We start from the raw sequence: 23,648 nt of genomic DNA on the forward strand, positions 1-23,648 counted from the left end.
ATCCCTCCCAAGTGTTCAAAGCACTGTCGAGGACAGTGATGGATGTTACGCCAGACCATAACACGAGTTACATAACAAGATCCGCCGTGAATTGTATAAAACAAGACGCGTTTTTTGTTTGCGGTGAATGCACATCAAAATTTCCGGATGTGAGAAACTGAAGCTAGCGTGGATACCCGTAACACATTACTCCGGACCAGCGTTCTTTAAGCCCATATTCAAAACATCATCCCATGCAATAGTCTCATCCGCGATTGGCTCGTCGCCAGTCTCCCATCCAGGTCTGACAAGTCTGGAAATGACATATGCGTTCTCGGCATTCACAGCCACGATGCATGCCAGGTGGAGGCTGACTTCAGGGGAGAATGTTATCGGATTAAGGGCTAGAGCCTTCGACGGAGTCAGGATATTTCTTTGAGCAAGAAAGAAACGGAAATCCCACCTTCCAAGCGACCAGAGCTCCGACGTGATTCTGGTCTGGTTGCGTTATCGCGGGATACGAATCAAAATTTTCCTCTGCGGCTTCCCATATCTTGTTGGCCTCCTCGTCAATGGTATCCCCTTCCTCAGCAACTTCCTCCTCCCCATAATCCAAGACCATCTCTTCTTCAATGGCCTCCCTCTTCGCCTTCTTTCCCCATTTCTCCGCCTCCACATCAACACTCGTTACAAACACTTTCGAAGGCAAATTCTCCCGCTCTGATGGCGGGACGAACCGCGGTGTTTGAGCCTGAAACACGATCTTTGGCGTCACTGGAATAGAGAGCTTCTGCTTGAAGCCTTTTTTCTTGTTCTTGTTCCCGAGCGAGAACATCGATAGGCTGAGCTCATCTTCGGTGGGTGCCTTTCGGCCTAGAGGGATCTCGTTTGTCGATGATATGTCTTTCGGCCTAGTTACCGTCGGCGGAATAGAGCCAACGGCTTCTGCTTCGTGTTTCTTCTTCAGTCGCCGGCGTTGGTTACGACTGCGTGTTTGCTGAGAGCCCATGCCTGGTGGGACGTAATGTTGCCGCCTTACACTATGGTTTAATTGGGAAAAGGTTATACCAAGGGCGGTGAGACTTACAGAGGCGGTGGCGATCTCTTTCTGACGGATGCCACGGATGGCGAAGAGTCGCTGGACGTAGAGTCGCTGGACGAAGATTCGTAAGAGGACGAGTCTGAGTCCGTAGAGTCATCAGAATCAGAAGAAATGAGGTCTTTCTTGAGTCTCTTCGCGTTTCGTGTAACTAGAAATGATTTTAGAAAGCCATTCGAGTCCTAAGAAAATACGGACGCACCTAGAGATTCCACTTCTGCTTTTCTTTTCTTGCTGCTACCTCCCTTTCTTTCTTTGATTACAATCAAGTCCGTATCTCTCACTACGCCCGATGACGCTAGTTCATCCAGCAATTCGAAACCATCGAGCTCCAACGTCAGCTCTCCGGGTTTGATTTTGGCGTCTCTGAGCACCTGAACCGTACTGCATAGGGATTTCTTGAGACCGTGGATATCGACGTCATCAGTGAATGGGAACCAAGCTTTTAGCTGAGGAAGGGGCGGATCGGTTTGTATTCGAAGGCGCATACACGGAGGCAGATGGTGGAAAGAGGTTTAAGTCCCAAAACGGAAAATGCCGATCTTCCGTTTTTGCTTTTCACTTCCACCTTCACTATGTAAATTACGAGGTCAGTGACAAGGGGAAATAATAACGAAACTTTGCCTCCGCAGAAATTTAAAATATACAAGCCAGACTTGTACGACTTGAAGTGGGAGTACTAGAAGCAAACAATTCATTCAACCGCTATAGTTATCAACAAAGCATATATATAGACTACCACTGTACATCCGTATTTTATCCCAAAAAAATAGATAGCGGTGCAAAGAAAATATAAAAGTCACCAGATACAAAATACATACAGAGCCAACTCCTTCCTTCCTTCCTTCCGCTACTAGCAGGTCATTTAAATTGGACACCTAACAGCAACATATCAGACATAGTTTCGGGAAGGAAAAAGGCACCACATAGATAGCTTCATCACGAAATGTGAACGTTAACGGCCGTAGCCTCTGTCTCCTTCAAGGGACTGAGTCTCGTCCCCATCTTCTGCAACGCCCGAGCAATATCTACCAGATGAACACCATCTTGGTCGTTCTTCTTCATCATATTGTCCATCTCCGCCTTAAGCCTATCCTTCTCCATACGAAGCTCATCCACCTTCAACTTCCAGTCCTCATTCGCCCTCTCCAAGACTTCCCTTTCCTGCTTCCAAGCCTCCACAGCATCACGCCACGCTGCCCGCTCCTTCTCTCTCTCCATCTCCACTGCTGCCCTCTCCTTCTCTCTTTCCATCTCCGCCGCCTCCCTCTCACGTTTTCTCGTCTGCAAGCTCTTATTCCTGTCCTCCTCAAGCGCCCCCTGCAACAACAACCATCCCTCTTTCTCAGCTCTCATCTTCTCCCGCATCTGATCAAGCTCTTGGTCCTTCCGCTCTAGCTCTCGGTCCTTCCTCGAAACCTCCCGCTCCATGCGCTCGATCAGCCTGTCCTCCTTGTGATATAGTATGGGCTCATCAACCGGCATTGGGGTGTAATGTCGGACATCTCGCCCATCCAGGTCGATTCTGGACCGCTTCGACGGTGGTTCGGAGGATCGGAAAGCAGCGGCGAGGGAATGGGAGGAAGATGAGAAAGGGAACGATGGAGCAGGCGTGGCCTGTCGAGAGAGCGATTCGAGGGCACCTGGGGCGAAGGTCAAGCCATTCGAGGTAAGCCTAACAGGAAGGTTGAACGTTGGTGGGCCCATGCTTATACCTCCTTCATCATTATTATCCAATTCCTCGTCGGAGGGGGGGATTGGATCAAGGGGAATAGCCGTTCGCTTCAGTTTAGGCTTTGTGCCATTGACATTGTTTTCAGTTCGTGTCCCACGTAGAAGACGAAGAGAGATTCGCCCCAGATGTTCGGATGCGTCGTCTTGTTGGGAAGAGGATGCGACCGGAGGGATACGTTGCGTGTTCCGTTCCGTCGCTGTGTGGGGTTTCGAAGATGGTATTGTCTTGACTTCATCGATATGATTCTTTGCAGACCGAAGACGTGCCGTGAATCTCTTTGGTACAGACTGTTCCTCAGTCGCAGGAGTTTCTTTTTCGTCGTGACTTTTTCGCGTTCGTCTATGCAAACGCGCGGTTGGCTCCGGTCTGTGAAAGTCCACACACTCCCGGCCTAAGATGAGGCATTCCCTGCATCCCAAACGATTTACCTTCAGACTGGCACATTCGCAACTAATTCCATCAGCTGCACAGCCTTTGCACTATTTACAAAGATCAACATCAGCATGAGAAAACCAGGTAACAATGATTTACCCGCATCTCATTGTAGGTAGGGTGAATATCCCAGCTAGAGATATCTGCGTTGAGGACAGTGGTTCCCTCCAGTGGCCGCTCCTCCCTCGCTCGAATGTTGACGTGTATGATCCCTGCTAAAACTTGCACCCATTTCTTTCTGTCATGCTTTCCACAGATATTGGCAACATCTTCTTGTTGCTTCGGAGTCAGTTCTGTGTATGCATCGAACATCTCCTTGAACCACTGATTTTTTTCACTGGGTTCGCAGCCTGAACCGTAGATGTTCAAGAACTACAGCATAATGAGTCAACAATGCCCAGTGATTGTCACAGAAAGAACACACTGTAGTGTGAGCGATCGGCCTCCTGCCTCGTCTATTCCTAGACAACAAAGTTTGCGAGGATGGGCTGGTTACTTTGTCTGCCGTAGGCGACGATCGTTCTCCAGTCCCAGTACTCGTTTCGACATCCCCGTTTTCCATTTCGTTCTCATCATCGCTGGGATCATCCAGGGGCAATTTTTGACACATCATCTTTTGAAGACGACACTCCCTGCAGCAGCGAGTCGTTTTACGATTCCCATATTCGCACACCAAACCCGCTACAACACAATTCTGGCACTGAAAAACGAGTCAGTTGCCGTATATTATCAACAGTAAGGAGAAAAATCCCACGGGTTCGTATGCTTGGATTGGAACCAGGTCCCAATGCTTGAGTCTCACGCCGCAAACTTGATCGTTGAACAGTACTCGTTTCGGCGCCTTTCTGATGCTCAGAAATACCATCCCACACCATGTTTGAATCCATTTCGTTTCCGTGGAATGACTCTGGACTAGCTCCTCTTGCCGCTCGGGCGTCATCCCAAGGAACAAATTACGCAGCTTGGTGAGCCACTCATTTCGATCTTCACCAGGCCCGGCATTGTATAGAGAATAAAACTAGTACAGTGTAAGAACATAATTCCAAGTAACAAACAAAGGAAACGTACTTGCTCCACAAACGATGGTCGCTGATAATAAGCATATAAGAGACGCGTCCAGTTATGGAAGCACGACGAACCTTGTTCTGCCTAAGCTGATGTGTACTAGCGGGAGATTCAGGAGTCATAGGATTCTCTGCTGGAACCCTCCTGATTTCATTATCTCGCGTAGCATCTTTCTCCACGAGTGGCGCGTCGGAGGCCCTTCCCCCTTTGTCTGGCCGCCCGCCAATATTGTTCCGCACATTTCGGTGAGGGATCTGGATTTTTGTCGTGGCGCCCTTGTACATCTTGTTAGAGTTTAGACGGTCTGTCCATGTTGTATCAGAGAGCGCAGCCATCAAGCGCCTTTGAAGACGCAGTTGAAATGAAGAAATGATAAAAGGGGAAAAGTTCAACTTCCGGCAAAAGTATTATTCGCCGGTATCTTCCCTTATCTTATCACGGCTATTTTTTTAGCTTCCGAGATTTGCGGCGATTGTCCATCATTACAATCCGAAATACTTGATCTGACTCTCTATACCATTGATTATCTTTACACACAAGAATGGGTCTACCTTCCGCAAACAGCTCCTTAATCTTAGAGCGAAAAAAAATGTAATCCGGTCCTCGTCCTCCAAGGTCACCTTAGCTTCATTACAGATGTAAGACTTTGACTCTCAATGGGACCCGGGCACCCAAATGGGCTTTGCCTTTCACAACAGGTACGACCGCCGGCGATCCGGGGAACTGCACTATTTCCACACCTCCCTCCGGCAAGCTGAACTCGAAGTTTTGAATCAGCCTCGCTAGAATCGTCTGGAGCTCCATAAGCCTGAGTTTCAACAGTGAGATCAGACTAGAGATTTAGGGCCGGCTGAGGAGGAAACACTTACGCAAACCGCCACCTTTGAAAGGGAAAGGGATTTAGCGCGAGACATAAGATAATGGTAGGTGCTTACCCAATGCATGACCGGGGTCCAGCGCCTGGAAGTTACGGAAGTGAGCATGAAGAACGACAGGCCAAAGAGATCACTCACCGAACGTCATCCTAAAATTTGCACAGTTAAGTAAGTTATCAGATTGCGAGTCTAGAGCAACAAAACAGCCAAACCCACAAATTAGCATACACTCCCAATGAGACAGGAAGACCTTTCTTAAGAAACCGAGCAGGATTCCATTCCTCCGCGTCATCACCCCAAAGTGATGAGAGACTGAGAATGGTACATGATCAGGTTGTGATACAGCGATAAGGAATGGCCATACTTACCGGTTGTACGCATACATGGAACAGGCAAAGGTCTGCCCTTTAGGTACGGCAAGCGTCTTTCCTCCAGAAAGGGGGAGAACGTCATCGTGAGGAGCGGTACGTGTGAGGGAATGCACGATGGGATGAAAACGGAGAACTTCCTGTTAAGAACAGTTAGCATATGAGTCTGAGCGATCTGAAACCGCGCTCACTTTGATCGCTGCATTCATGAATGGCATCGAGTCGTAATCCTTAAATTGTTTCAACTCCTCGCGTATGATTGATTGATGGTCTGGATGTATGGCAAGTTCGTACAACAACCAGGCTACGGTCGTACCCGTTGTTTCGTGTCCAGCAAGTACGAACGTTCTAAAAGAGGCATGATTTTGAGCAAGTAAAACACTGAAGGCTACTACACGAACATTAGCTGCGACTCGATTTCGTCTGCATTCATTTTGCCTGTAAGGCACGCTCTTCCTATAAGCACCACCATGTGAGTCTGTAGGTCATCAGAAAGACTGGACTCACCTAACAGATCAACAATATCTTTATCCTCACCCTGTTCCTGAACCTCGTACTGACTGATCATGATCTCGCGAGCAGCTTTTCTCGACACCTCTCGAACTCTGGCGAACTGACGAGTTTCTCGCGTTGAAATCAGCCGCAGGAGCTTCAGCACTGACTCTGGAAGCATTCTAATTAGAGCTACAAACATAAACTCGAATGCTGTCGTATTAGATTGCGAGGTGGTGCTAGAATTGAAAGTCAGGTTAAGATCATTAAAGTCAGGAAGACGGAGGTATGCACAATAGATGCCTCATGGCTTGCCCTAGCTCTGTGTTACGGCCCTCGAGTGAACCGAAGTCGTATCGAAAGGCGGCTGTCGAGTTAGGGGTCAGACAAGCTACGCGGGAAGAAGCTGGAGTAGCACTGACCTAAACCGATGATATCCAGAGTGACATTGCTCGTCCATTCCACTATATTGACGGTTTCATTAGGCCCAGGCAAGGATCCCTTCAAAGCCTCCACAAGCTACAATCTTTCGTAAGATTTCGCTGTCCGCAATCATGTAAGGGAGAATGACTTTACCTTGTCGCTGCACTGCTGGAATATTAGCTGCGAGTTCCTGAGCTGCGCGCGGGAAAATGCAGGATTTATTATTTTGCGTTGGCGATGATGAATTTCAGCTAAGTGGAAAAGTCAAGGCTCCAGTGAGATGGACAGCCAGAAACGGATTTACCGTCAACTACAATGAGCCCCCCTCCGAGCATAAGACCCAGGATGAAGTTGAAATCCTGTGATTTTGGATAAGGATGTGAAGTGTGGAAGATGTGGTCGAGAGCTTTGGGATCGGATACCACCAAGACGTCTTGCTGCGTATCATCTTTGGGTTAGTACGAACATGGGCCAGGTGGAGAGCGAATTTACTCCAAAACATCCCCCGACACGATACACGGTTCCGTATTCCTTGCACCATTTCATTTCAAGTTCGCCGATATTGCCTTGACTGCGAAGAACACGTTCATGACCTGATATGTGGGGTTTGTTTTTGAGCCTCGCACTTCAAAGGAAGAGTTGTCGACACCTTACCTAGCCAGAAAGAGACGGGTGGTGGACCCTTTACGTGTTTGACCGAAGGCCGGTTCAACCACGAACGTAACAGATAAGCTAGGAGGATTGCAGCAAAGGCGACTAGGATCGGAGACATTGAAAGAAAAGATGAAGGTCCCACTGCTCTGCCAGTCGACAGAGAAACTACGACTTAAGAAAGCATTGCTACGGCCCGAATTTCTAAGACACACTTATCAGTTGAGATCTTCCTTGGGCTGGGCTGCAATTTCTTCGCTTGATACGGCCCGTATGATGAGTAACATCTGTAGTCCAGCTTCGCGTCGAGACTGAGAAGCGTACTCCTTCGTGTCAGTTATTTCTGCATGGGTTCAGTTATATCTGCTGCTGACGAAGTTCGGACGTGCGGTAGCGTCGAAGAAAATATTTCAATCATTTAGTCAGACATCTGTGGAATTATGTTAGTGTGAACTCTAGTTCGCATATACCGATACCGTACCACTGGATGAGGGATCTTCCGATTGAAGGCATCCGGTTCGGCAAGGTAAACAACAAACTTGAAGAGATTGTAAGTCATGTTGTGACTTGAACACACTCAATTGGTGAAAACGGCCCGTGTAATGTAATCGCGATGATGGCGAAGCGTCAACCCGGACCGATTCAAGGGCCTATTCCAGCACCATGACTCAGACCCGTTACATACGTGCAGAACCTAAGGGACGATTCTCGCGAGAAGAAAAATATCCATGCCTATGAGCTTTTAGACACTTCGTAGGTTTGTGCAGACCAAAGATAGCTTATGGACAAACAGACTTTCACATTCGCGTCCTTGAAAGTAAGTCTTGCACCCCTAGGATGTCTTCTTTAAACGAGCTAAATGGTTGTCGTAGATAGGTAGTATTACACTACAGTGTCCACTGGAGATTACATTAACATAACTCTGGTCCTGGAAGTCTCTCAAGTCACCATCGTTCTCTAATATAAAACTCTCACCCTTAAGGGTACCTGAGAGCCCCAAATGTGCTTTGCCCTTCACAAAGGATACGACAGCCGGCGATGAGGGAAAATGATGGACCTCGACACCTCCCTCGGGCAAACTGAATTCGAAATGCGGAAGCAGATTCGCCAGGACTGTTTGCATTTCCATGACACTGGGATCTCAATACCAGTACTTCTGAGTCCTCCATGTCGCGAGATAAGTTCGTATTGGAATCCGGCAGGTTGACAATCTGCCCAATGCGGGGAGCAATTATTCTCATAAATGATATAGATACCATCCTAGCTCGTATATCATCTCGAAGTACTGCACAACTATTGCTTGGGTTCTTTGACGTCCTGTTGGCATAACGCAACGCAGCTGGTCACGCGTAAGTGCAATGAACGCCTCTCGCCCCATAACAGCGGCAGTTGGCAAGAACCCACGTTCAATAGGCACGGGTGCGTCATCATTTTACCCTAACAGTCGACGAATCTCATAGCTAATACAGGCAAGGTGGGGCGCCTCAATAGAACGGAAGGATTGTCGGTCAGTGTCGAGACGATTTTTTTTCGGTGTAATGAGGGAGTTGTTAATGAGGACTCATTTACTGTGGGGCTAGGCTCTATACCAAGTCTGGGGGAAATTCCAGTGCGTTACGTGACGGTCTTACGGCCTCAGTACATGACTCAAAGGAAAGGATGCGTACCATATCTTCCTCGCAGATCGCAAATCTCATATTCAAGACAGGCCTCTGGCGCACGACTTCTCGCCTCCAATCAGAGGCGAAGACCTTTGAAAAACTAAGAGGAAAAGACGGAGACGTGACTATTCTTCCGTTTGCAGAATCTACTACACGACTCGGTCTTGGCATTTTTCCGCCTCGTATCTTTTCGATACTATTCGACACGCTCGTCGCCAGAAAGTGCTGCATCTATACCAACATCGAGGCCGTTATCTCAACCACATGAGCAATACCATTTCTCTATCCAGGTCGCGCCGAAACATTGTGCCTCGGTAGCCGAATTTCCTGGAGCGGCGGCCTAGCTGACTCCTACTTGTTCTCGTCCTCGTAGCCCGCAATACCACTGACCAGCTGAATGCGAGCAGGCTTTTTCGGTTCGGTCCTCGTCTTCCCTTCATCTGTGTCCTGCTTGTCGGGCCCCCCTCTGTACTCGCCACGAGCCGCCGTCATTCGTGATGAAACAGCATTGCCCTGCAACATCGGGCTCTTCGTCGAGAGCGCAACTGCTAAAATCAGAACAGACACGATAGGGGTGGACGAATGACCGGGATGGTGTCATAGATTTGCTGCATCGTCGTAGTTCCCGGTCCTTTGCGGCGCTGTACTTCAATGGATACACCAGGGGGGTCGCTTTCCTGGCTTCGTGGGTTCAACTCTGCTCTGGAGTCAACACTTTAGACCTTCCTGGATGCAAGTCAAACGTTGCTCCTTCTACGACCTTGGACATGACATGCCAGAGGGGTCCGGTGAACAAGATCATAGATGCCGATAGACAGCTGATATCGAGGCTGTTACTTGAGGGCGGGCGACGAGCCAACCGTGGACGAGACCTTTGCGCGGGAAGATATCCTACCAATGCCTATGGGGTTCAAGAACACATCTCGGGAGCAGCGTGTGACGAATATCCAGGCGCTTCAGATAGGAAGGAGCAACAGGAAAAATGAATGACGTGACGAAGACGGATAGGCAAGTTCAGACGAGAACCAAAGCGCTTCGCTCCCTTCAAGTCTTGATCATCCTGGTATCCTGTGTACTGCATCGTGAATTTTTTGATTTCCTAGGGCTTTCAGTTCACTGGTAAGTTCAGCAGACTCATGATTCAAATATTCATCGTTGATCAGGACCTGCCAGAGATCATTTGTCGTGACTATTGTACAACTCAGGCTCGGAAGCATAGATGGAATACGAATGCCGCTATGTACTATGTGAAAAAGGGACATACTCATATCTGGGGGAACATGAAAGTTGAAACTAAGAAGCACGGATAATCGGGGAAGTGGGGAATTGCTAAGGTTGCATTCGAGTTCTCGGCAGAAACGCATTCGGCATTGATAGTTAATGTTACTGGGGGTTCTTTTCATATTTGCCCCTGGATGTCGTTTTTGTTAAGTCAATGAACTGAAAAACTGAACACGCACATGAATCGTTCTGGTTCCTGCCTCATTCTTCTCCTCTGCATGTGACAATCAGTCCCCCAGCATGCAATGCCAACCATCTCTCTAAGAGCTCCTCGTCATCAAACTCTAAAAGTTCGGTCCCGAGCTCTACTTTCTCTAACAACGTGCATTGTCCACCGTCCGACGAACAGCCATCCTTTCTCCTCCGGGACTCGATGACACTGACAAGGCAGCCCAAATCCCCCGCTGAGAGACCGCTTGGCATACTTAAAACACGGAGACACGGAGCTACTGCATCACGCTCCGAAGTGTATACCAGACCATTGACCCATTGATCTGGTAAATTCGTGGCCCTCGTCAAGATGTGCAACTCCTCCAATTGGGGAGTTCGACGTAAGAAATAAGGAAGGTCGTCACGCAGCCCAGTGCATGCCTCCTGTGATTGATTGTGAACCTCAATAATAAGTGTTTTGATAGGGCATGAATCTGGGTAGACAAAGAAGATCTGGTCTGATCCGAAGAAGGATATCTTCAGGAATTGAAGAGACGGGAGGATGAGGAGAGAATACATATGTTCGACACAGGATGAAGAATTGGGTAGGTGTGATGCCAACAGATGAAGGAAAGTCACGTTGGGTAAAGTGATTGGCTCCGCAGGCTCCACTTCGAGCTCAACGAAGTTATGCCAGCATACGACGGTGAGCATCCGTAGATGCGGAAGTTTTTTGAGGGACTCATATGTATACAGATTGCCACCTCCAGATAAAAAGGTTGTGATTCTTGAAAAAGGAATGGAAATGTGTGTGAATGCTACGGGCCCGTGCTCAAGTAACGTTCCAACGACCTTTAAGCTCGGAGCGAGCCGGAAGGCGTCGATATGGAGGTGGTCGGCCCCGTCACACCTTCCAATGCCTACGTAAAGGGTGTCTAGGCGATTGAGATAGCCCTCGCACACAGAAAAGTGTCGGAATGAGGTGAGGGGAAGGAACACGGATAGTCGCTTCCAATACGGAGCAGTGGGGAGCAGAATTTGAAGGATCGGAGAGACGTCCGGAACGATATTCTCGCCATTGAGGCGAATGGAGAGGTCATGACCATTGGATCGGAACAATGATAAACCAAGTCTGAATACGCGATTCTTGACCCGCTCTTTGCCTGGAGGTCTTTTATCTAGATTGAGCTCAATGAGAGACCACAACTCTGCATCGTGAATGGCAACGGCTCTCCATTGTTGACAGACAAAGGAAAGGGTCCGTGGCGACTGATTTGGTTGAATCGATTCAACATCTACAGTATGTATTAGAATGGGAGTTTGCCCACGGAATACCTGGTCTGCGGACCTGGTACAAGCCCGAAAGATAGCACACAGCACATCATATGGCAGCCTGCGCACAGGATGTAAAACATATTTTGCGTCTGAGATGTTGGATGCAGCCTGATTTCTTTCAGACACCAAAAAATCCAACAACTGGCGCGTCGCCGATATTTTCTCGTCAAATTCGTCAAGAGTGTGAGGGCCTCTGGCAGAAGTTTGGAGGAATTCTTTCCTTTCAAACTCCAACAGCGGTTTATTAGAAAGAAGGAGTTCCTCGATCCTGGCCGATCTCTTAGGCTGTAAGTATTCGGGAATGAATGCAGAGAAATCGGGATGAAATTGCGATTTGTCCGTTCGAATTGGAGATGTCATCCTGACCAGGAGTTAGTACATTTCTCGACCAAAGAATGCATCGATGAACAACCTTCCGACGTGGTGATGCTAGGCGATAAGTACTGGATTTGAAGTCCGACGTTGGACTCTAAGTTGACTCATTGTAACCTCGTGTCGTTCAATCAGCGCGCGCCTAGCATCCGGTCCGAACTCTTGCTTCTTACTCTTTGCAACATGCACCTGACGAGGTCACGTAGTTCCTACTAAAGGATGGAATAATGACCAGGTAACTATTCAAGTGACAGGTAGGTAGGGATCTGCACCGTACCTGTAATTACGATATTACGGGACGGTTGATACGGGTACCGTAACCGTACCGTGCTTGACCTTGGTGACAACTGTCAATATCTGCACGCCAAACACTATCGCCCCGTTCTTTGTTGTCTGTGCCTTCAGGTCCCTTCTCGAAGTCCCCATCAATGAAGCACATTTTCGCCCCTAAAGCGCGTCAAACGTAGGGAATGAACGTAACTTGCAGGCTGCTATTCCTTTCAAAGCTAATTTATATTGCATACAATGCAAGAAAGTTGCTTTGGACATGCTCATTCTCGTTCTGGCGATGAGATTTGCTAGGAAGAATCCGGACGAAGACATTGGAGCCAGGCGCAATTGCATGGCACTGCTACCGGTGGGTCCAGAGCTGTTGGACCCGATCAAGGCTAAGCCAGCAATTTTATCTGTGGCCCCCGTATCTGCGAGGAGGTATTGGGCGTGAGTATTCACCATATGTATATGGACGAGGTTGGATGCTGACATGAGTCTCTAGTGCGGAAATGGAGCTCATAGCTATCTACCTAGCGGTGTTGAATTATTCGGATGAAGCAATCTTGAATGCGGGCGGTGAAATGTTTGCTAGTCAACACGTGTCTTGCTGGTTATCTAACGGAACCGAGCTAGTTGTCGCCTTCTTGAATAGAAGATTATGTATCGCTGTTGTCGTGCTCTTACAATAACTTTGAGCAGCTAGCCGCTCAGTATGTACCCGTGGCCCGTTCGCTGATTTCCCGACTGATGGATCAATTGTCACAGAAGTTTTACTAGACCGACTGATGTTGAATGAGTGCTTTGATATGCGACTAATCCGTAAGCTCTAGAATACTGAATCAGCCTCGGCTGACGAGCGGGCTCCGTGGGGGTGCTCGGTGAGAAAATGTGAGGGGAACCAATAAGGCGATCCCAGGATTTCAATAGTTCCTGAGAAGGTTCCGTTATCTCTCCTTCCTCTAGGTAAGTACGAGATATGCATAATTTTTGGTGACCAACTGGAGCGCAAGTCCTTAGCAGTTCCTGCACCCGCTTGAATGCCGCTGATCTTCACCGTATAAAATCAATTTCTGGATTCCTTTTCCTGCATTATATCGACCGATCATGACTTCTGTACCATCCTCTCCGACAATCCGACTTCAGTAGTATGTTACTTATCATTCACTCTCTTCTTCATCTAAAACATGGAAGTATTGGACCAGTCGTGAGTCTGACTACATTTTCCCGCGCGACTCTGATTCTGTTCCAAGTTCTTTGGCAGCCTTTTCAATTGCGCTTTATTGGGGAACGTTAACCGTCCAATTATGTGAGTTGTCACCACCTCCTCGCCAATGTCACTATTGAATACCAACGTCTAAAATCAGACAGTTTCTACATCCGTTTCCCAGAAGAGCGCACACCTATCAAAACTTTCGGTGCGTCCGCAAGTGATAACCATCTCCAAAACTACCAATTTACATCGCAGTATACTTCCTGTACATCCTAGACCTGGTGCAAACAGTTGAATCAACGCATTATTCGTATTATATCCTAGTGTACGGGTGGGGTGATATGTCGGTTCAATATGGTGAGCCAATGCATCGGCAATATTCCGTTGAGACGTACCAGAAGTCAAGCTTGAAGCTTTGACCCAAAACAGAAACCAGAGGAGGAACGGAGAGGGGATCCCGAGCCAGATGAAATTGAAGGTGAGCAAGCGAAAGAGCATCACGTTCGTCAGCCTAGTTCAACGAAAAAGTTGGCGCATCAAGGAAATTCAGCAAAGAAGCATAGTCACCGATAAGCAACCAGTTTCTCTTCTGTAACCACGAGCTTGTATGTATCTAGAAGAAAACAATATGCTAGGGCATGGACGAAGCAATCTGTGGAACGTACCAGTCTTCACCAAACGTTTCACCCATTTTTACCTTGATGCCCTTAAGTCCTGCCGACATTTCATGAAGAAGAGATTGCTTCACCCGATAGGTTTTGGCCTTTGCTATTTCGTCTTCGGCAGTTTGATTGCTCATGACGAATTCATAGGACATGCAGAATTCTACGTGACGCCTGAGATCTTCGACTTCGAGGAGTGGGGGGCCTATCGTCTCGCTTGCAGGGGATATCGAGATGCTGGGTTTGGACATTGCTTGGAGAGTAAGAACAGAAAGGGCTTGATCGGTGAGGATGGTGGTAGTTCAAGTCATATTTGAAATTCCGACGCCAGCTGCTGCTCACGCGTCTCCTAACGTTGATCTCCAACCACCATCTCGTTACTACGTATAACTACGGCCATTCCGACGTCCAATCCTTTGCGCGCCTCCATCTTTGGACTGCTATCCAAGATGGTGAGCGACGGTGACGAGAGACTTTTTGCGAAGAAAGGAAGATTCATAAAAGTATGACTCTGTGAATATTGTCGCGTCGCTTGGGCTAACCTATTTTTTTGCCTCAGAGGAGTATTACTCTCGTCCATCGATTCCAACGGTAGTAGCGGATCCCGACAATGAGGAGAACAAGAATAGCGTGACGACGCGCACGCAATTATGTCGAGAACGTACACAGTTCACTGTTGTTTCTGGCTATACAAGACCAGTGTTGGGAGGCGGGATAGAGGGCGAAGGCAGCGGTCTCGCAAGTGCCATGACCTGTCCATCGTCGTCCTTGGCCCGGTAGCAAAACGGAACCACTCGTTATATAATCAGGGTTTGCAAGGGACCTGGGATTGCAACCAAGTGCTGGAAATGATGAACTGCGGGGTACGTGACACGCATATAAGCGGAGAGATTTCCTTCCTTACTCGTATTTCTGGTTTCAGCAGTGACCACGAGGTGATCATGAAGGTGACCTGCGTCGAATCAGCGAGTCATGAAAAAGACACGATAGGGAAGGTGCGTACTTTCCTGTATGTCTTGGGATTGGCTCTAACCAGGCGCCCACAGCTATTCCCTTATAATTTGCGCACGAGTTCGATTTTCCTGGCTACCAATGCTGAGAATGTTATTAGTAACCGGGATACTGTTTTTTGAGTGTCATTTGTCGCGTTCTTGGCATGGATTCAAGGCCAACAGAATCTTCGGAGAGCCTAAGATGTTGGGTCGATGGCGTAGTTGGTTATCGCCTCTGTCTAACACACAGAAGGTCCTCAGTTGGAGCCTGGATCAACTCATGTTTTTGGCTGTCATATGCAATCCACCATAGTGAGAACTAAGATGCCGGCTAAAAGGACAGATGTGAGTGTGTATCAGTATGATACTATGCCCAGGGGTCTAATTATCCTGGATAGCAATATTTGGATTAAATATTGTGCATTTGTATGGCTGCGGGTTGATCATGGTACTATTCTGTGCTCACACCTTCAAGCTTGGCAGTCTCATATTGGAACTCCTTCTTTTGCTGCCAGATACCTGGAACACGTCTTTGGGCCTGCTGCATTTGGCCAATGTTCATTCTCGCATTCATGGAATCCTGCCCGTCTGTTGAAAAAGTGGCATTCTCAGCTGGCTCGGCAAAATGTTGATGGCCCATTCAGGAATTAGGTTCAAACTTCTAACATTGATAGCGCCGCAAAACCACTGATACCAACCTGGCCTTATCACACGACTCAGACATGATTCATCCCGGGATCTGGATCTGGTTTGTTTCGGCGGCACAAACACCACTGCTATAAAAGGCGCGTGGCTTGTTATCCACTGACTTTCACTTTCTTTTCTCTCCTCCATCATGACCACTGCCGTGTCATAGCCACCGACTCCTTGTAGCTCTTTCTTCAAGGGCGATTTTTCTTTACTGCCTCTAGATCTCGTAGATGAACGATGGTTGAGCCACATTACCACCTCCAACTCTAGCATCCATGGTTTCGATGCGAGTGTCAGCGCCGTCGTCGCACCTGGAGACTGAAGAGCTCGATTACCGATGTCTTTCTAATGCCTTTTGTCGACCAGATTCACGAATACGGAAGATTCTCTTATCAGCCACACCCAGTAGACCACACGCTTGGGCAGCACCATGCTATGTCGCGATTACCTGACGAATGATATGCCTGCAGACTGGGTGCATTCTATAGCTGCTGGACTCTCTACGTTGTCAAGTACGATCATAAGCCACACCAACCTACGCTCTTGCGCCAGCTTCCTTCTCTTGAATACCTTTCAATTATGTTTGTAAGATTGGACATCGGCCTTGTTTGTCGCCTTCAATCGCAGAGTACGATGTCCTGATTCGTCGTCGATGACGAGGATCTCCCTGGCTATGTGATACTTCTGATGAACGCTCCTTGTCGACATCTCCTGGTCGTTTCATATGCTCTATGGTGGTACTACAAAAGGGCGGGAACGACTCTATGCAGCTACCCTCGAAAGGACGTCACATTTGTATCGTGTTCACCGAAGGTGTGAGAAATGTCCACATGAGCTGATTGTGCTGTCAACTATTTCATGTATTTCCCTATGCAAATTGTTGTGTCTTATGTTTCACTTTTCTTCCATTTGGCTGTCTCTCCAAATGCTTGCATGTATATCCTTGCGCAGCCTGTTGCGCCCTGTATCTTTTGTTTCATTTGGATGTTCTCCCAAATGCCCTCATGTATATCTCTGCGCAGTCTGTTGCGCCATGTATGGTACCGTGCCGCCTTGCGGACAGTGTGTACAGATCACGGGCCGCTGGTGGAGGTACGTCGTGCATTCGTTCATTTTTCGCCTAGACTGACATTTTGTCTACAGTGAAATGTCATTTTGCGATGCTTTGCAACGATCTCGATATCTGAACTCTGGTCCGATTCATCCTTGCATTGTCATTCGTTCTCTGTTTTCTTGAAGGACCAGTCTCTGTATCCCTATCTGGATGTTAACGTTCCACCTCCGTGCCGCGTTTGAGTCGGAGATTGACATGATTTCGTGCCGCGCTAGATTTCGAGCTTGTCTCTAGGCCGAATCTTTGTCGTTTACTCTTGTATCCATCCTCTTTTTGAGGGGAGTATGGCATTTTGCCATGGTAGGCCTTGAGCCTCAATTTTTTGAGCCTTCGTCCGCTTCGTGCGGACACACCCTCCTTGTAAAATCCCCAGTTCGCTGTTTCCTGTAAGTTTCTCTCTACTCTCCGCTGCTTCTCTTTCTCATTTATCAATGGCTCGGCAGATCCGTCGAATCCCCCATAGAGTTTCTTGCGGCAACTTATCGGCCACCGGCATTTTCTCTGGCGGTTCTGTTGCGTTAATGTATTGCAGGTTCGTCAGGCTATGATGATGTATCTTCGCTGCGTGGTGGCTAATCTGTTAATCAGCAGAGTACCCATCGTCGCGGAGCTATATTTCTGCGGGTACCGCGTGGGCACGACTCAGCTACCGACAGTTATGAAGTACTTAGGATGGACAAAAGAAATGCCCGGTTGTCTATCATGTATGTTCTGACCCAATTGATGCCGTTTTTTGGACAGTAGACCACTGTATTCGAAACAGATATTCTCTCAACGTGCTAGAGTGATTATTACTCTTAATGCGAGTAGCCCGGTAACCAAGCCCTCTAACGAAGAGGTCATGTTCAGGCCGGTCTATGCTCGAGGCTCTCCTTTCGTGTGTCGACTCGCAGCTTCTTGCCATAGAATTTGAGCTGGAGACAGGTCGGGAGTTGAAACCATGCCCTGATATCTTCTGGGGCCTGAGACACCGAAGAGGTGCTAACCAACCTCTGGCATTATTGACGAAACTGAACAGCGCTCCCGAATTCCCTGAACATCGTCATGAGATGCCGCACGATGGGAGAATACATAGAGGATACGCAGAGCGGTGAAGACAGAGCTCCCCGTGACTTGGAGATTGGTATCAAGCTCTGAACGCAAACTATTCAGTCCCGCTTGCTTTCTCTTCGGCATTTCAGAAGAATAATCCACTCGGCTTTTTCGTACCTCCTTTATTGCGCCTAGAGCATATCGGTCCTCCGACCCATGGATATAACCGTCGTCTCAAGACTGATGTCTCTTGTCTCTCGGATGAAGAACGTTAACGTCAACCGAAACCGTAGAGATCCATTGATAGTATTCACGACCAGAGAATGTCTATATGAGTACATTAATGAAGGAAAGCATAGTTGCCATACAAGTGTCGGTATTCCAAAAAGAAAGTATATATTTGTGCCATCTTGGTGAATATGAAAGGATGAAACTAATAAAGCATCGGTATGCTCAGTCAATGTTTTTCTGGGTTTTCAATAGAAATAAAAACGTGTCAGTCGCTGAAGTTTATTCTTGGTTCTTTCGTATTCGACCTTAAATGATGTTTTTATTTAGTCCATGAACAGCAAAATTGAAAACGCACATGAAAATTTCCACCTCACTCGTTTCTGTGTGTGACGATTAGTTCGCCTGTACACAGTGCCGACCATCTCTCTGAGAGCTCCTCATCATCGAACTCTAAAGGTTCGGGCCCGAGCTCTACTTCCTCTAACAAAGTGCATTGTCCACCGTCCGATGAACAGCCATCCTTTCTCCTCCGGGACTCGATGACATTGACAAGGCAGCCCAAATCACCCACTGAGAGACCGCTTGGCATACTTAAAACACGGAGACATGGAGCTACTGCATCACGCTCCGAAGTGTATACCAGACCATTGACCCATTGATCTGGTAAATTCGTGGCCCTTGTCAAGATGTGCAACTCCTCCAGTTGAGGAGTTCGACGTAAGAAACGAGGAAGGTTGTCACGCAGCCCAGTGCATGCCTCCTGTGATTGATTGTGAACCTCAATAATAAGTGTTTTGATAGGGCATGAATCTGGGTAGACAAAGAAGATCTGGTCTGATCCGAAGAAGGATATCTTCAGGAATTGAAGAGACGGGAGGATGAGGAGAGAATACATATGATTGACACTGGATGAAGAATTGGGTAGGTGCGATGCCAACAGATGAAGGAAAGTCACGTTGGGTAAAGTGATTGGCTGTACAGGCTCTGGTGAGATGTTATGCGAGCATACGAGGGTGAGCATCCGTACACGCAGAAGTCTTTTGAGGGACTCATATGTATACAGATTGCCACATCCAGATAAAAAGGATGTGATTCTTGAAAAAGGAATGGACATGTGTCTGAATGCTATGGGCCAGTGCTCAAGTAACGTTCCAACGACCTTTAAGCTCGGAGCGAGCCGGAAGGCGTCAATATGGAGGGGGTTGGCACTGTCAGAGCTTCCAATGCCTATGTAAAGGGTGTCTAGGCGATTTAGATAGCCCTCGCACACAGAAAAGTGTTGGAATGAGGAGAGAGGCAGAGACACGGATAGTCGCTTCCAACATGGAGCGGTGGGGAGCAGAATTTGAAGCATTGGAAAGATGTGCGGAACGCCATTCTTTCCATGGAGACGAATGGAGAGGTCATGACCATTGGATCGGAACAATGATAAACCAAGTCTGAACACGCGATTCTTGGCCAGCTCATTGTCTTTAGGTCTTTTATCTAGATCGAGCTCAATGAGAGACCACAGTTCTGCATCGTGAATGGCAACGGCTCTCCATTGTTGACAGACAAAGGAAAGGGTCCATGGCGACTGATTTGGTTGAATCGATTCAACATCTACGGTATGTTTTAGAATGGGAGCTTCCCCATCGAACGCCTGGTCTGCGGACTTGGTACAAGCCCGAAAGATAGCACACAGCACATCATACGGCACCCTACGCACAGGATATAAAACAGACTTGGCATCCGAGATGTTGGACGCAGCCTGATTCCTTTCAGACACCAAAAAATCCAACAACTGGCGCGTCGCCGATATTTTCTCGTCAAATTCGTCAAGAGTGTGAGGGCCTCTGGCAGAAGTTTGGAGGAATTCTTTCCTTTCAAACTCGGACGGTGGTTTATTAGAAAGAAGGAGTTCCTCGATCCTGGCCGATCTCTTAGGCTGTAAGTATTCGGGAATGAATGAAGAGAAATCGGGATGAAATTGCGATTTGTCCGTTCGAATTGGAGATGTCATCCTGACTAGGAGTTAGTACATTTCTCGACCAAAGAATGAATCGATGAACGACCTTTCGACGTGGTGATGCTAGGCGATAAGTACTGGATTTGAAGTCCGACGTTGGACTCTAAGTTGACTCATTGTGACCTCGTGTCGTTCAATCAGCGCGCGCCTAGCATCCGGTCCGAACTCCTGCCTCTTACTCTTTGGCCACATGCACTACACTCGAAGCAGTCTGATGAGGCCACGTGGTTCCTACTGAACGATGGAATAATGACCAGGTAACCATTCAAGGTAGGCTGGTATCGAGGTTAAATATGCACTGGCGAAGGAGTAAGTAACCTGATCATCAATACTAGCAAAATGATGATATGGCAGAAGAGTTGAGGAATCGTTCAGCTCAACGAGATGGGTAATAATAGACTACGGCGAGTTGTATATGTTGCAAGCATGACAAGGAACTCCTGACAAGATTTACAGATCTTTTACAGCCAAAGGTCCTCGGAATGTTCATACAAGAATTATGGCGACCCTGAATGCAGCTAATATTGTATCTTGGAACTCTACACTCATGCTGACTTCGGCTTGGCCCGCAGGTTATGCCTCTGTTCATCTAAGCCAAATCGCAATGCTCTGCCCTCTTCGTCCAGGGTATCGGAACAAATGCTCAAATGAAGTAGCAGCATTCGTTGCTCGGTACTAAGACGGTCGCTCTCAGGCCTCCCAAGCAGGTAAGCCGTGTCCTTCTCACAATTTTCTCTTTATGACGTGGAAAGCATGGATTATCTCCGCTGAAGTTTTCCGGTACGATATTCTTTGTCACAGTGCTGACGGTTATGGGCGACTGTGGAGTGTGGACCGTCTCTTGCAACATCGAATCAACTATGTACCGTCCTTGACGGCTGAATAATAGTGGAAAGGCAGTAACCTGCTGTAATACAAGGGACCACATTCAGAGCACGGCGTCCTGCGTTTCCAAACATAGCAGATCTTAACATGACGAAAGTGATGTCGCTGTCACTTGGACGAGTACGTCTTGTTACTAGTTACAGGCGGAGGGATGGGAATGGAATTCTCAGGATTTCCGATCACATCGAATGGTTGCCCCGTGGACAGAGGATCTGCTATTACTAAAAATGCCTTCGCTGCAAACGGCGCCAAAGTATACATCGCTGGACGAAGGATGGACGTCGCAGAGAAAGCTGCTGCATCTGTGATGGGCGTCTCAGGATCTACTATCTCGTCAGTGACTATCCTTTCTTCAAGATATTCATTGCTAACACGTACCAGACTGGAGATGGACCTGACAGACGAAAGAAGGTCAAGGCTGGCATAATACATGTCGAAGGAACCGACTGGTGGTGTAGTTGGCCATCGCATCTGTCTAACAAAACCGACCTGTACGTAGGGTTTCTTACTGTTTAGGTCGCTGACGAGAATTATGGCGCCCGTCTTATACTCGGACATCGTATCCACGTCATTAATTACATTCCGAGGTGACAAAGAAACCATCAGGAGTTATACAGGCTGTTTGGGAATTAGCGGTTTACAGTCCCGAATATTTTCCCATTCAAGCTTCAGCCTTCATATTAAGAAAAGTTCCTTCGTGCTATAACTTCGAGCTGCTTCCCAATGTCACTATCTATATCTTAGCAGCCATGTCGGATCACTACAAGTATTAGCCATCTAGCCATCCACCCTCTGAGTCATCAATTTCTATTGAACAAGTCTGATACATGTTAGTACGTTCGAAGATGGTCTTGGCCGATTCCAAAGAGTTTGGATATGAGGTTTATTCAGAGTAGGACTTGGAGGTCAGAAATACTAAAGGACAATTGAAGAACGACGCGTTTATTACAACCTTGACCCAAGCAGTAACGCTTGCAAGTCGCAGCATTTGTTCAGTATTCGCTCGTGATGCACAGGCGTTCACACTTTTTGCGCCTTCGACTAACTGGAGAAAGTTTTCCAAGAAGACGATGCGTGTGCCGATGAACTTCATTTACAGAATATTTTCTAGATTTACATTGACGATATTGTGCGGGTACAACAATAGATATAAGATCCTTTCAGGAAAGGTATACAGAGGTATAGTGTGATACAGCCACAAAAACGCTGTAATTATGGTCAAATGACGAGCATCTGTCATATTTCGCTGAAAACGTACCGACAGTCAAGCTAGACCTTTGACCCGAAATAGAAACCACAGGAGAAACAGTAGGATTATCACGAGCCAGAAATATTTGGACAAGAGCAGGCGAACGATCCTCACGTGTATCAACCTAGTTCAACGAAAAAGTTGACGCATCAAGGCGATACAGCGAGGAGCATAATCACCAGTAAGCGACCCGCTTTTCTTGCAGGACCAGCATCCTGTACGCATCTAGAATGAAATAAATATGCTAGGCGTGTACGAAGCGATCTGTGGAACGTACCACAGTCTTCACCAGACCTATTACGCACTGTAACCTTGAGGTCCACGATTTCTGCCGCTAGTTCACGAATAAGAGATTCCTTCAGTCGATATTCCTTGCACCGTGCTATTGCGTCTTTGATGGATTCCAAGGTCATGGCAAGTTCAGAGCTCGAGGTGACTACTACTAGCCGACACTTGTGATATTCGATTTCGCGGAGTATTTCGAGGATTCGGGGGTCCGTCGGCTCGCCGCGAGGCGGTGTTATGTCGCTGTCTTCGCACATTGCTTCGAGCTTGAAGAAAGGAAAGGGCGGGGTATAGACGGTGTACGTAGGTGGTGGTGGTAGTGGTTCAAGCCGTGTTTGAAATCCCGACGCTAGCTTCCGTCCTTTGCCATCCCCACCATGCTCATTTCCTCTTTGCGTTATTATTCAGGAATTCTTCTCTCTCAGCTAGCAATGAAGCATCCGTTAATAAGTACCACAACCCAACTCTCACAGTGGATGCGAACGACAAAGCTCAGATATGAGCCCAGTGGTGTAATGATTATATTCAGCATACAGAAACGCGATCTTCAGTGTCGACATTTGAGAAATTGACTTCGGTTTCCGGTACTCTATGAGGACTTTGACTCGGACCTGGGTAGATTAATATGAAAGGACTAGTAAAGTGAGCTGTGGGAGAATCAACATCTCACTTACCCCGCTAAACCGTACTTAAGCTTCTATCTTGAAGACAACCAGCACCTTTATCGGCGCTTTTGTCGTCATTTTCCAAAAGGTCCTTTCACCGAACGACAAGCTTTCAGAATAGGATTTCAGTCCGAACTTCAGTCATTCTGATCAAGGATGGACAAGGATGGACTCTTGCAATGTCAAGTCCACAATCTCACTGAATAAGACTGCTATGATAAATGGGACTGCGTCCAGAGACTGTGCAGCATTCACCGAATATGGCGGACCTTAATGCGGCTACAGTGATGTCACTGCTGGGACGAGTAAGTGTTGTAAGTAGAGAGCAGAGTAATGTAACAGAGAACTAGAATTAGCCTCTCGAGAGAGAAACGTTCTACTTAAATACATTTCGTATTACTTCGAGATCTTTCTACGAGATACTAAATAAGTCC

At 47.6% G+C, this 23,648-nt stretch overlaps 16 protein-coding genes and 1 non-coding gene across 17 annotated transcripts; 8 read left to right on the top strand and 9 right to left on the bottom strand.

The window, feature by feature from the left end:
• Window positions 1-186: 186 nt before the first annotated feature.
• On the bottom strand, window positions 187-1,566 carry BT62DRAFT_1012929 (uncharacterized protein; the record flags this gene model as incomplete). Its single annotated transcript, XM_043177994.1, has 4 exons — window positions 187-390; window positions 443-1,013; window positions 1,067-1,229; window positions 1,281-1,566. The coding sequence occupies 4 exons, from the start codon at window positions 1,564-1,566 to the stop codon at window positions 187-189; spliced, it is 1,224 nt and encodes a 407-aa protein (XP_043033771.1).
• Window positions 1,567-1,767: 201 nt separating this feature from the next.
• Window positions 1,768-3,014, bottom strand: BT62DRAFT_634175 (uncharacterized protein). The gene is made up of 2 exons (XM_043181702.1): window positions 2,005-3,014; window positions 1,768-1,956 (listed from the first exon to the last, which is right to left on the bottom strand). Exon 1 carries the CDS (start codon window positions 2,783-2,785, stop codon window positions 2,018-2,020), a length of 768 nt encoding a protein of 255 aa, XP_043033772.1. The 5' UTR covers window positions 2,786-3,014; the 3' UTR covers window positions 1,768-1,956; window positions 2,005-2,017.
• On the bottom strand, window positions 3,015-4,703 carry BT62DRAFT_634174 (uncharacterized protein). Its single transcript, XM_043181701.1, has 6 exons — window positions 4,385-4,703; window positions 4,314-4,334; window positions 4,000-4,263; window positions 3,670-3,945; window positions 3,349-3,617; window positions 3,015-3,292 (listed from the first exon to the last, which is right to left on the bottom strand). The coding sequence occupies exons 1-6, from the start codon at window positions 4,643-4,645 to the stop codon at window positions 3,244-3,246; spliced, it is 1,140 nt and encodes a 379-aa protein (XP_043033773.1). The 5' UTR covers window positions 4,646-4,703; the 3' UTR covers window positions 3,015-3,243.
• A 111-nt stretch (window positions 4,704-4,814) lies between these two features.
• BT62DRAFT_938232 (cytochrome P450) lies at window positions 4,815-7,686 on the bottom strand. Its single transcript, XM_043187490.1, has 16 exons — window positions 7,601-7,686; window positions 7,123-7,549; window positions 6,961-7,061; window positions 6,773-6,905; window positions 6,622-6,719; window positions 6,468-6,564; window positions 6,340-6,412; window positions 6,061-6,284; window positions 5,955-6,009; window positions 5,745-5,901; window positions 5,554-5,693; window positions 5,402-5,497; window positions 5,324-5,334; window positions 5,246-5,270; window positions 5,180-5,191; window positions 4,815-5,118 (listed from the first exon to the last, which is right to left on the bottom strand). The coding sequence occupies exons 2-16, from the start codon at window positions 7,238-7,240 to the stop codon at window positions 4,941-4,943; spliced, it is 1,518 nt and encodes a 505-aa protein (XP_043033774.1). The 5' UTR covers window positions 7,241-7,549; window positions 7,601-7,686; the 3' UTR covers window positions 4,815-4,940.
• Window positions 7,687-8,286: 600 nt separating this feature from the next.
• On the top strand, window positions 8,287-9,238 carry BT62DRAFT_1081014 (uncharacterized protein; the record flags this gene model as incomplete). Its single annotated transcript, XM_043179630.1, has 5 exons — window positions 8,287-8,321; window positions 8,372-8,401; window positions 8,459-8,538; window positions 8,589-8,652; window positions 8,700-9,238. 5 exons carry the CDS (start codon window positions 8,287-8,289, stop codon window positions 9,046-9,048), a joined length of 558 nt encoding a protein of 185 aa, XP_043033775.1. The 3' UTR covers window positions 9,049-9,238.
• On the bottom strand, window positions 8,987-9,861 carry BT62DRAFT_1081015 (uncharacterized protein; the record flags this gene model as incomplete). Its single annotated transcript, XM_043179631.1, has 4 exons — window positions 8,987-9,325; window positions 9,346-9,482; window positions 9,524-9,652; window positions 9,701-9,861. 4 exons carry the CDS (start codon window positions 9,859-9,861, stop codon window positions 9,132-9,134), a joined length of 621 nt encoding a protein of 206 aa, XP_043033776.1. The 3' UTR covers window positions 8,987-9,131.
• Window positions 9,862-10,281: 420 nt separating this feature from the next.
• BT62DRAFT_938233 (uncharacterized protein) lies at window positions 10,282-11,504 on the bottom strand (the record flags this gene model as incomplete). The annotated part of the gene is made up of 1 exon (XM_043187491.1): window positions 10,282-11,504. A coding segment is annotated over one exon (1,223 nt), but the record flags the coding sequence as incomplete, so codon positions are not given.
• Window positions 11,505-12,465: 961 nt separating this feature from the next.
• Window positions 12,466-12,968, top strand: BT62DRAFT_1012934 (uncharacterized protein; the record flags this gene model as incomplete). Its single annotated transcript, XM_043177995.1, has 3 exons — window positions 12,466-12,638; window positions 12,694-12,767; window positions 12,844-12,968. 3 exons carry the CDS (start codon window positions 12,466-12,468, stop codon window positions 12,966-12,968), a joined length of 372 nt encoding a protein of 123 aa, XP_043033778.1.
• A 154-nt stretch (window positions 12,969-13,122) lies between these two features.
• On the top strand, window positions 13,123-13,910 carry BT62DRAFT_634440 (uncharacterized protein). Its single transcript, XM_043181703.1, has 7 exons — window positions 13,123-13,154; window positions 13,202-13,336; window positions 13,383-13,395; window positions 13,442-13,497; window positions 13,560-13,606; window positions 13,657-13,758; window positions 13,808-13,910. The coding sequence occupies exons 2-7, from the start codon at window positions 13,296-13,298 to the stop codon at window positions 13,810-13,812; spliced, it is 264 nt and encodes an 87-aa protein (XP_043033779.1). The 5' UTR covers window positions 13,123-13,154; window positions 13,202-13,295; the 3' UTR covers window positions 13,813-13,910.
• Window positions 13,911-14,412: 502 nt separating this feature from the next.
• Window positions 14,413-15,006, bottom strand: BT62DRAFT_1012936 (uncharacterized protein; the record flags this gene model as incomplete). Its single annotated transcript, XM_043177996.1, has 3 exons — window positions 14,413-14,574; window positions 14,756-14,830; window positions 14,887-15,006. 3 exons carry the CDS (start codon window positions 15,004-15,006, stop codon window positions 14,413-14,415), a joined length of 357 nt encoding a protein of 118 aa, XP_043033780.1.
• Window positions 15,004-15,523, top strand: BT62DRAFT_634592 (uncharacterized protein). Its single transcript, XM_043181704.1, has 3 exons — window positions 15,004-15,058; window positions 15,110-15,400; window positions 15,454-15,523. Exon 2 carries the CDS (start codon window positions 15,156-15,158, stop codon window positions 15,366-15,368), a length of 213 nt encoding a protein of 70 aa, XP_043033781.1. The 5' UTR covers window positions 15,004-15,058; window positions 15,110-15,155; the 3' UTR covers window positions 15,369-15,400; window positions 15,454-15,523.
• Window positions 15,263-15,336, top strand: BT62DRAFT_t179. The gene has a single exon. It is a non-coding gene; the product is annotated as a tRNA-Val (tRNA).
• A 721-nt stretch (window positions 15,524-16,244) lies between the features above and the next one.
• Window positions 16,245-17,069, top strand: BT62DRAFT_634655 (uncharacterized protein). Its single transcript, XM_043181706.1, has 2 exons — window positions 16,245-16,837; window positions 16,889-17,069. Exons 1-2 carry the CDS (start codon window positions 16,470-16,472, stop codon window positions 16,980-16,982), a joined length of 462 nt encoding a protein of 153 aa, XP_043033782.1. The 5' UTR covers window positions 16,245-16,469; the 3' UTR covers window positions 16,983-17,069.
• BT62DRAFT_634636 (uncharacterized protein) lies at window positions 17,047-17,435 on the top strand. The gene is made up of 2 exons (XM_043181705.1): window positions 17,047-17,245; window positions 17,303-17,435. The coding sequence occupies exons 1-2, from the start codon at window positions 17,157-17,159 to the stop codon at window positions 17,379-17,381; spliced, it is 168 nt and encodes a 55-aa protein (XP_043033783.1). The 5' UTR covers window positions 17,047-17,156; the 3' UTR covers window positions 17,382-17,435.
• A 2,173-nt stretch (window positions 17,436-19,608) lies between these two features.
• Window positions 19,609-19,944, bottom strand: BT62DRAFT_845929 (uncharacterized protein; the record flags this gene model as incomplete). Its single annotated transcript, XM_043182457.1, has 1 exon — window positions 19,609-19,944. A coding segment is annotated over one exon (336 nt), but the record flags the coding sequence as incomplete, so codon positions are not given.
• Window positions 19,945-20,319: 375 nt separating this feature from the next.
• BT62DRAFT_634720 (uncharacterized protein) lies at window positions 20,320-20,986 on the top strand. Its single transcript, XM_043181707.1, has 4 exons — window positions 20,320-20,400; window positions 20,466-20,534; window positions 20,587-20,837; window positions 20,904-20,986. The coding sequence occupies exons 2-3, from the start codon at window positions 20,515-20,517 to the stop codon at window positions 20,807-20,809; spliced, it is 243 nt and encodes an 80-aa protein (XP_043033785.1). The 5' UTR covers window positions 20,320-20,400; window positions 20,466-20,514; the 3' UTR covers window positions 20,810-20,837; window positions 20,904-20,986.
• Window positions 20,987-21,921: 935 nt separating this feature from the next.
• On the bottom strand, window positions 21,922-22,806 carry BT62DRAFT_924173 (uncharacterized protein; the record flags this gene model as incomplete). The annotated part of the gene is made up of 6 exons (XM_043184582.1): window positions 21,922-21,930; window positions 21,965-22,102; window positions 22,133-22,221; window positions 22,274-22,388; window positions 22,455-22,489; window positions 22,542-22,806. 6 exons carry the CDS (start codon window positions 22,804-22,806, stop codon window positions 21,922-21,924), a joined length of 651 nt encoding a protein of 216 aa, XP_043033786.1.
• Window positions 22,807-23,648: the final 842 nt, after the last annotated feature.

Source organism: Guyanagaster necrorhizus (genome assembly GCF_019112545.1).
Source record: "Guyanagaster necrorhizus MCA 3950 unplaced genomic scaffold BT62scaffold_52, whole genome shotgun sequence".
In the NCBI taxonomy this organism is placed as follows: domain Eukaryota; kingdom Fungi; phylum Basidiomycota; class Agaricomycetes; order Agaricales; family Physalacriaceae; genus Guyanagaster; species Guyanagaster necrorhizus.

What these genes read in the sequence shown, in the direction of transcription:
- BT62DRAFT_634175 (XM_043181702.1), bottom strand. Translation starts at nt 2,785, where the DNA reads ATGGGCCCACCAACGTTCAACCTTCCTGTTAGGCTTACCTCGAATGGC.
- BT62DRAFT_634174 (XM_043181701.1), bottom strand. Translation starts at nt 4,645, where the DNA reads ATGGCTGCGCTCTCTGATACAACATGGACAGACCGTCTAAACTCTAAC. An exon ending in GACCATCGTTTGTGGAGCAA is followed by an intron (nt 4,264 to 4,313) that starts GTACGTTTCCTT and finishes ACACTGTACTAG; the next exon opens with TTTTATTCTCTATACAATGC. An exon ending in CACCCTACCTACAATGAGAT is followed by an intron (nt 3,293 to 3,348) that starts GCGGGTAAATCA and finishes CTTTGTAAATAG; the next exon opens with TGCAAAGGCTGTGCAGCTGA.
- BT62DRAFT_938232 (XM_043187490.1), bottom strand. Translation starts at nt 7,240, where the DNA reads ATGTCTCCGATCCTAGTCGCCTTTGCTGCAATCCTCCTAGCTTATCTG. An exon ending in AGATATTGTTGATCTGTTAG is followed by an intron (nt 6,010 to 6,060) that starts GTGAGTCCAGTC and finishes TGGTGCTTATAG; the next exon opens with GAAGAGCGTGCCTTACAGGC. An exon ending in TCCATGTATGCGTACAACCG is followed by an intron (nt 5,498 to 5,553) that starts GTAAGTATGGCC and finishes TACCATTCTCAG; the next exon opens with TCTCTCATCACTTTGGGGTG.
- BT62DRAFT_634440 (XM_043181703.1), top strand. Translation starts at nt 13,296, where the DNA reads ATGACTTCTGTACCATCCTCTCCGACAATCCGACTTCAGTA. An exon ending in AACGTTAACCGTCCAATTAT is followed by an intron (nt 13,498 to 13,559) that starts GTGAGTTGTCAC and finishes AAAATCAGACAG; the next exon opens with TTTCTACATCCGTTTCCCAG. An exon ending in CACACCTATCAAAACTTTCG is followed by an intron (nt 13,607 to 13,656) that starts GTGCGTCCGCAA and finishes TTTACATCGCAG; the next exon opens with TATACTTCCTGTACATCCTA.
- BT62DRAFT_634592 (XM_043181704.1), top strand. Translation starts at nt 15,156, where the DNA reads ATGCTGAGAATGTTATTAGTAACCGGGATACTGTTTTTTGAGTGTCAT.
- BT62DRAFT_634655 (XM_043181706.1), top strand. Translation starts at nt 16,470, where the DNA reads ATGCTCTATGGTGGTACTACAAAAGGGCGGGAACGACTCTATGCAGCT. An exon ending in ATCACGGGCCGCTGGTGGAG is followed by an intron (nt 16,838 to 16,888) that starts GTACGTCGTGCA and finishes TTTTGTCTACAG; the next exon opens with TGAAATGTCATTTTGCGATG.
- BT62DRAFT_634636 (XM_043181705.1), top strand. Translation starts at nt 17,157, where the DNA reads ATGGTAGGCCTTGAGCCTCAATTTTTTGAGCCTTCGTCCGCTTCGTGC. An exon ending in TCCCCAGTTCGCTGTTTCCT is followed by an intron (nt 17,246 to 17,302) that starts GTAAGTTTCTCT and finishes ATGGCTCGGCAG; the next exon opens with ATCCGTCGAATCCCCCATAG.
- BT62DRAFT_634720 (XM_043181707.1), top strand. Translation starts at nt 20,515, where the DNA reads ATGGGTAATAATAGACTACG. An exon ending in ATGGGTAATAATAGACTACG is followed by an intron (nt 20,535 to 20,586) that starts GCGAGTTGTATA and finishes CAAGATTTACAG; the next exon opens with ATCTTTTACAGCCAAAGGTC.